Source organism: Monoraphidium neglectum, assembly GCF_000611645.1.
Source record: "Monoraphidium neglectum strain SAG 48.87 unplaced genomic scaffold scaffold01355, whole genome shotgun sequence".
In the NCBI taxonomy this organism is placed as follows: domain Eukaryota; kingdom Viridiplantae; phylum Chlorophyta; class Chlorophyceae; order Sphaeropleales; family Selenastraceae; genus Monoraphidium; species Monoraphidium neglectum.
In genome coordinates, this window is record NW_014012273.1 from 2,663 (window position 1) to 9,557 (window position 6,895).

Consider the following 6,895-nt stretch of genomic DNA (forward strand, 5'->3'; position numbering starts at 1 on the left):
GGGCAGGGCAGGGGGCAAGGGTGAGAATGCCGGGCAAGCGTCCTGGGGTTCGTATGGGAGCAAGAATGGGGCGCTCGGAGTGTGTTCCTCCAAAGCGGGCACCCGAAATTTCCTCTCGGTGTGTTTGGCTGTGCAGCCGAGGCGCCCCGCAGCGGTTCGGGAGGTCAGCAAAACCGGAGCGAGCCGCCAGCCCGCTTCTTGCGGCCGGGCCTCTTAGTGTGCACCACACACCTTTGTCTGCACCTCCGCATTGCAGTCTGCCCCCCTTCTCAACGCTGCCCGTCTGCTTCCCCCCCCTGCTCCCCCGCACCTGCACGTTGGCGTCCCTGGCCAGGTTGTTTGTCAGGTTGGCCTGGCTGGTGGGGTTGAACAGCCTGGCGCCCGCACTGCCGCACTCCTCCACGCTGTCGCAGGCCACGTGCAGGATGAGGGACAGGGTCGACGTGCCCGTCTTGTCCACGTTGGCGGTCTGGTTGTAGAACAGCACCTGAGCAGCGGCACGTGTGTGGGTGTCCAGGGTGAGTTGTTGCCGGGGGAGACCCAGGGCGAGGCGCGCCGCCCAGGTCCAGAAGCAGGCGGTCCAGGGGCTCTCCATGGGCGCAGCAGCGGGCGCGTCGAGACCCAGGCAGGTGCCGCTCCGCCGCATGCTCGTGCCGGCAGGTGGCTGGAAGGGCCGACGCATCTGCCTCCGCTCCAACTGGTCATACTGATTGCTCCACAACGGCAGCGCGCAGGTCCCCACATCCCACAACAACAGGCTGAACCGCAACGCTGCTGCCACCCGACCTCCGCCACAGCCTTGCCGCTACGCTCAGCACGGCGCCGCTCCCCTCCTCCCCCCAAGAAAGGGCCGGCCCCTCACCTTCTTGGGGTCGACCCCCGCGGTGGCGGCCACCTGCTGCCGCAGCTTCTGCTGGTTCTTGTAGATATCAGGCTGGTTCTGGCCCATCGCAGACATCACCACCTGGGGAGGGTGGGGTTGACGGGGGAGGGGTTCATGCCTGCGGGGACGAGTCTAGGGGGTGCTCCGGAGGAATGTGGTTGGGGCGGAGCAGCCTGGCCTGAGTTGTGGGTGGGCACAACGTGCCGCAAGCGCCGCACGTTTCCGCACAGCTCAGCCCGGTTCCCTGTGCAAGCAACAATATCTGCTTTATGAATGCTTGGGTGTCTCGACGTTGCGATCTCTCATCCACCAGGCACATCCCTGCTGACTTGCTGCGTACAAAACAACAGCTGTTGCTGCAGCTGCTGATTTGCTCCACTGCTGCTGGCCCCTCCCTCTGCACGCCCCAGGACGCAAGCGTGTATAAGTGGTGAGGCATCCGGCGCCATGGCGCAGTAAACCCACCAGCAGGTCCTTCGCAGGCGCGGGCTTGGCGGGACCGAGGTTCTGAGGGGCCGCAGCAGCGGCCGGCGCAGGGGCGGCCGGCTGAGGCGCAAAAGCGGCCGGCTGGGGCGCAAGGGCGGCCGGCTGGGGCGCAAGGGCGGCTGGCTGGGGCGCAACGGCGTCGGGGAGGACGTACTGCGGTTGGCATGATAGTTTGGTTGGGTGTAGTTGTGTGAGTGTGGGTGCACGCGCGATTGTGCATGAGTGTGGGGTGTGTGTGGGTGCACGCACGATTGTGTGTGTGTGTGTGTGTGTGTGTGTGTGTGCGCGCGCGCGCGCGCGTGTATGGTTGAAACGTACGCAGATGCACGTTGTGCATGTGTGTTGGGGTTCGAGACACTCGGGAGGACCGCCATCGAGACCAGTTGGGGGTTGCCTCACATTTCGCTCATAAGCAGATGCGGCTGAGCAGTGACAGCACAAACGCGCGTCCACTGCATGCATACAGCAACACACAGCAAGGCATTTCGCTGGCTGTGTCTTCTGAGGAACCGGCTGCTGTCAGCCACGCGGGGCTCACCAGGCCCTGGCCCAGTGCAGAAGGGGGCTGCTGGATGGCCCCAGGGGCAGGCTGCTGCATGGCCGCTGCAGTCGGCTGCTGGACGGCCGCTGTGGTGGGCGCAACGACGGCCGCCGCGGCGGGCTGCGCCGGCGCGGCGGTCACAGCTGGCACAGCAGTCGCGGCGGGCCCAGCAGCGGGCTTGACCGTGGCCGGCTGGGCCGGCGCAAACGGCACGGCCGCGGCGGTTGCCACTGAGTTGACCGCGTTGGTCACATCAGACACCTGCAGCATCCAGCGTGCCTCCACGGACGATGCGGCTGTGGATGGCAAGCGGCATTGGGGATCAACGGGCTACCAACAGGTTCAAGCTTCCCTGGAACAGCCCCTGAGCACGTTCATTCGTGGCCAAAATCATTTGATCGGGACTGAAATCGCAGATTTTGTGCACCAGGCTCACCGAGGAGGCACGCCAGCACCGCGAAGCAGGTCGATCGCTGCATCCTGCCGTCCTTAGAAGGCTTCTTGTACGCGCTGATGCGTACCTACGTAACAGTTTTACGGTACTGTAACAAACGGACCGGACGTCAGTAATATACTTGAATCTTGATCGTGGCCCCCACAGCTGGGTGATCACTTGGGCGAGTGACCGCGGAGAACTTTCCGCTTCGATCCCGGTGACATCCCCAGAAAGTGACAATATATTTGCGGGTTCGACTGTGGATGGCGACCAGCTGGCCGCAGCACTGAAATTGGTGCAGCTGCCGGCATGCGGGTACTGGGGTGGCCGGCAAGGTGGCCCAAATTCACTGCTTTTGCCGGCCGCACTGCTCTTGAGCCACAAGTACTCATAGGACAAGGAATACAAGAATTTGGGACACGGACCTGACTTGCTTCACAAAGCCTCGCTGCTCAAGTGAGCAGCTGCGGGCGTTGCTGGCCTGATCGAGACATCCCCACTGCACAGGCGTGGCGGCCACAACGGCGCAGCCACTGCCCCAGGCCACCTCTTCAAGCCGCTAGTTACACACCGGCTGTGCACCCAGCAGGCCCGGGGGCGGCGCCTAGTACGCGCCCTTGGTCTTCTTGTCACCGCCGATCTCGAAGTGCTGTTGCAGTAGGCGCGGGTGCGGGTTGGGGCGCCAGGTGTTCAGAGCATGAGGGAATGCTTTGCGACGCAAGCGCGTACTGTGCGCCGCTGCAAACAAGCAAGGCAGCAGCACATGAAAGCCTTGCCGCGCGGGCATGTGCAAACGGGGTGCTGCAAGCCTTGAGACAGGACCCCACTGCGGTGCTGCCTGTCGTGCCGGCCTTCGCACCTTGCACCGCTGTGATGTGGGGCCCGCAGTGGAAGAAGGCAGGGGACAAGACGCCAAGCGCAGAGGAAGAGTGTCAGCGTTGAGCAAATGAACTAGTGGGGATGCTGCAGCTGGGCACAGGCATAAGGACGCGCGCGGCCACCATGCTGCCATGCACCACCGCCGCTGTCCGGCCTGCCCAGCTGATGCTGCTCTGAGCCCCCAGTCACGAATTCTCACAGCCCAGCACTCTGCTGATGCTCGAAGCCATTGCCACTTTCATTTCCACCCCAGCCACTCGCCCCCCCCCCCAGGCAAGCATGCCCCCCACCTTGATGGGCTTCATGCTGGTGCCCTTGCACTCGGCGCACTGCAGCCTCAGCACGATCTTCTTGGTGGTCTTGGCCTGCAGGAGGGGGGGGCAAGGGAGGCACGCGGTGAGGCAAGCAGGGGGCAGGTGCGCAGAAAAGGGGCAGACGGGTTCCGCGTCTGCACATCTGGGGCCTACAACATGCGGGGGTGTACCTCTGCACATCAACTAGGCTGAAGGGGGGGCCAAGGGGGGACCAAGGACAGCTGCACTGCCAAGCAGCCGGCAGCCCGCAGCCGGAATGCCGCAGACAGCTGCCGGCCATCACCAGACACACGCCAGCACCCCCGGGCACCACTGCTGTCATCAGCCAGGGGCTCGCGCCGCCGCCCACACCCAGCCGCGGCGCACGGCCACTAGGTCCTGCGCCCTCCCACGTCGCCAGCCGCGTCCAGGCGCCGCTGCTCTGGCAGAGCAGCCGGCCCGCAGCCAATCCTCCGCAAGCTGCCCCACACCGCCACGTCAGCCGTCTGGCTGACCTTGCACAGTCAACCCCTTGGTGCTTGATCCCCTGGCCTTGCGGTCGCTGAGACACAAGGCCTGAGACGGCTCTTCCCGGGGCCAGCAGCCCGCCGGCCTCCCCCCTTCGCACCTTCTTGTGGAACACGGGCTTGGTCTGGCCACCAAAGCCGGCCTGCTTGCGGTCGTAGCGCCGCTTGCCTGCGCAGTGGGGCCCGGGTGCCGACAATGATGCGTTTGGGCGAGCGTGGGTGAGCAGGGCTAGCTATGGCCGTGGCAAAGGGGGCCGCCAGATTCAAATGCCTTGCTGCTGTAAATATGGCCGTTGTGAGCGGCATGTACCGCTTCACGCGTAGCAGCCCGCCGCGGCCCTGCATTGGCAGGCCAGCTCAGCGCGCATGCGCTGTTATCGAGCAGGCTGCTCGCCGCTGATCTCTGGAAGCGCCCAGAATGCTGCGTCGTCTGCACAAGCCACGCCACGCGGCGCCGCGCGCGTTCAGCGCTTGTGACTGAAGGACTAAGGCTTCGCTGCAGCAGCTCTCACCCTGCGCGTACAGGCTGGCCTTGCCAGTCTTGTACTGCGTGACCTTCATGGTCATGTGCTTCTTGCACCCCTTGCAGAAGGCCTTCTTGGTCTTGGGGATGTTCACCTGCGCGCGGTGGCGGGCGGGGCGACGTCGCACCGCGCCGCAACTGTCAGCAACGTAGGGGCAGCCCCAGGGCCCATGATGTCGAGCCACTGCGCCTGCAGTGCCTGGAGATGCTGATGCCATGGCGACTGCGGAGCGTACACTGAACGAGCTGGCTGGCGCTGGTGGTAGCTCGGGCGTGCGCAAAGCAGCAGCAGCAGCAGCAGCAGCAGCACCAGCAGCAGTGTTATCAGTGGCCGCCGCTCATGTTCCGCAGCCCCAGCCTAGACATCCGATATCATCAGCAGCTATTATTCATTTCTGATTGCCGTACTAGTCGCACAGATGCCGCCCAACGCCAAGGGCGACGCGACGGCTGCGCACCATCGTGAACACAGCCTAGGCCTTCTTGCCCCACAGAAGGGTGTATCAAGAAAGAGGCAGGGTTGGCGCGGTGGCACAAGGAAGTGTTGCAGGCAGTCGGAGGCCGGCGGGCACTTCGATACTATTAGTGTAGAGTGCAGATCATATTTACAGCCAGCACCGTCATTCACCTGTATCCTTACTACAAAAGTTTGCTGTAGGCCTTCACCGCTGTTGCCACGAAGCCATGCCACTCCGCAGCTTGGTGAAGATCGTATCACCAAAATCCAGGCATTGTTTCTGCGTCCTAACAGCCCGGGTTTGCGATGGGTTGCGACCTCTTGATCTAATGCACTTCTCTGCAGACTGCCAGTGCTGTGGTCGGTGGCCCGAGAGCGCGCAGAGCACGTGCGCAGCGGATTTGTGTGTCAACATGTGCAGCACCCATCCATGCGTGTGCATGGCAAGCTGCCCCGGTGCTCGATCGGCCTGTTGCATGCTGCATTTGGCAGTGCCTCATGGCGGGCGGAGTTTTAGGCACAGCCGCGTGCCCGACCTAGGCCTGTCGAGCTGGCGTGCCCTGGCTGAATCCAGTGAGGTCATCCACGCTGGCAGCACTGCTCTGCACCCGCCCTTGCTCCATGGTCTATCAACGAAATGCGTAAACCAAAGGGGGCTGGGTTGTGGTGGACCTTCAAGTGTTGCACCGCCTGTTGTGGCTAATGCGCGTCGCCCAACTTGGCACGACGGCAGGCGCAGGCGGCAGACGACCCCCATCCTTTGAGCTCAGTCACCCTGCCAATGTGCTGAGGGCTGAGTGCAGCAGTGCCCACAAGCCAAGCCTGGCTGGTGCATGTCCTGCCAGTAGTAGCGGTCCCTTGCCTGCGCTCCCAATACTGGACACTCGATTGAACACAACACCCCTCAACGGCCCGCGTTACATGCGGGCATGCTGTTTGGTGCCCGCGTTATGCGCCTTTCACTTCTGATACTGTCACATGGTATATCTATCAGGGCTGTTGCTGCAAACGGGGCCTGTCCCGGCGCCTGACGAAGCGTGCCAAGTCGACGTGCGGTTGCGTTCGGTTGCCGGGGTGGCAAGTTCGTGGTGCTGTGACGACATACGGTACGCCACAACTACGGTAGCCAGGACACCAGATAAAAAGCTTCCACATATCTCAGAGTCCAAGCTAATCAAGCGTGCATGAGTCCCATCGTCGCGCGTCTCTCGCGCCTCACTCGATCTGCGTCCCTCAGAGCGCATTCATCGATGAGATGACAAGCAAAAAGAAGAAACGCCACAGGCGGGCACACCTGCAGGTCCCCAGCGCAGCCCACAAGGATCGAGAACGGGGTCAGGACACCATCCGGTTGCTCAACGAGGCCTCTGAGGATGGGCAGGTCCGCTTAGTGGTATGGCAAGCGCGCGGCTGCATGCCGCGTGGTCCGATGCGTGCCGGACGTGCCGCGGTAGTGACCGCCACTGCGCGCACATGCAGCGCCATGACCAGCCCTGCAGGACGGGCCGCATGCCACATTTCAACAGCGCCGTTCAGCTGCTTTCGCATGTCTCATGCTCTGCGCCCTGCCCAGGATCTGCGGCAGCTGCGCAAGCTGGCGGCGGTGCGGGGCCTGGTCAACAGCGAGCTGCGCGCGCGGCACTGGGTGACGCTCTCCGGCGCCGACCCCTCGGCGGTCACGCACGACGACTACCTGGACGCTTCCCGTGGCACTCACCGTGACAGCGGCGTAGTCGACGTGGACGTGGCGCGGTCGCTGTGGGGCCTCATGCCGGGCGCGGGGGACGAGGAGCGCGCGGGGCGGCGCGAGGCGCTGGCGCGGCTGCTCACGGCGGTGGTGGTGCACCACGGTGGCGACGTCCACTACTAC

At 63.9% G+C, this 6,895-nt stretch overlaps 3 protein-coding genes across 3 annotated transcripts in view; 1 reads left to right on the forward strand and 2 right to left on the reverse strand.

The window, feature by feature from the left end:
- Window positions 1-2,389, reverse strand: part of MNEG_7586 (hypothetical protein) — a gene marked incomplete at both ends in the record, with an annotated part of 3,371 nt that extends 982 nt beyond the window's left edge. Inside the window, 5 exons of the mRNA XM_014043939.1 lie at window positions 311-664; window positions 863-964; window positions 1,349-1,522; window positions 1,908-2,206; window positions 2,347-2,389. Of these exons, the coding sequence (XP_013899393.1) occupies window positions 311-664; window positions 863-964; window positions 1,349-1,522; window positions 1,908-2,206; window positions 2,347-2,389 (972 nt within the window). The remainder of the gene's footprint in view (window positions 1-310; window positions 665-862; window positions 965-1,348; window positions 1,523-1,907; window positions 2,207-2,346) is intronic.
- A 561-nt stretch (window positions 2,390-2,950) lies between these two features.
- MNEG_7587 (60S ribosomal protein L44) lies at window positions 2,951-5,029 on the reverse strand (the record flags this gene model as incomplete). Its single annotated transcript, XM_014043940.1, has 6 exons — window positions 2,951-2,995; window positions 3,516-3,590; window positions 3,823-3,960; window positions 4,147-4,214; window positions 4,558-4,663; window positions 5,027-5,029. 6 exons carry the CDS (start codon window positions 5,027-5,029, stop codon window positions 2,951-2,953), a joined length of 435 nt encoding a protein of 144 aa, XP_013899394.1.
- A 1,542-nt stretch (window positions 5,030-6,571) lies between these two features.
- MNEG_7588 (TBC1 domain family member 20) overlaps window positions 6,572-6,895 on the forward strand; it is a gene marked incomplete at both ends in the record, with an annotated part of 3,477 nt that continues 3,153 nt past the window's right edge. The window contains one exon of the mRNA XM_014043941.1: window positions 6,572-6,883. Coding sequence (XP_013899395.1) covers window positions 6,572-6,883 — 312 coding nt within the window. The remainder of the gene's footprint in view (window positions 6,884-6,895) is intronic.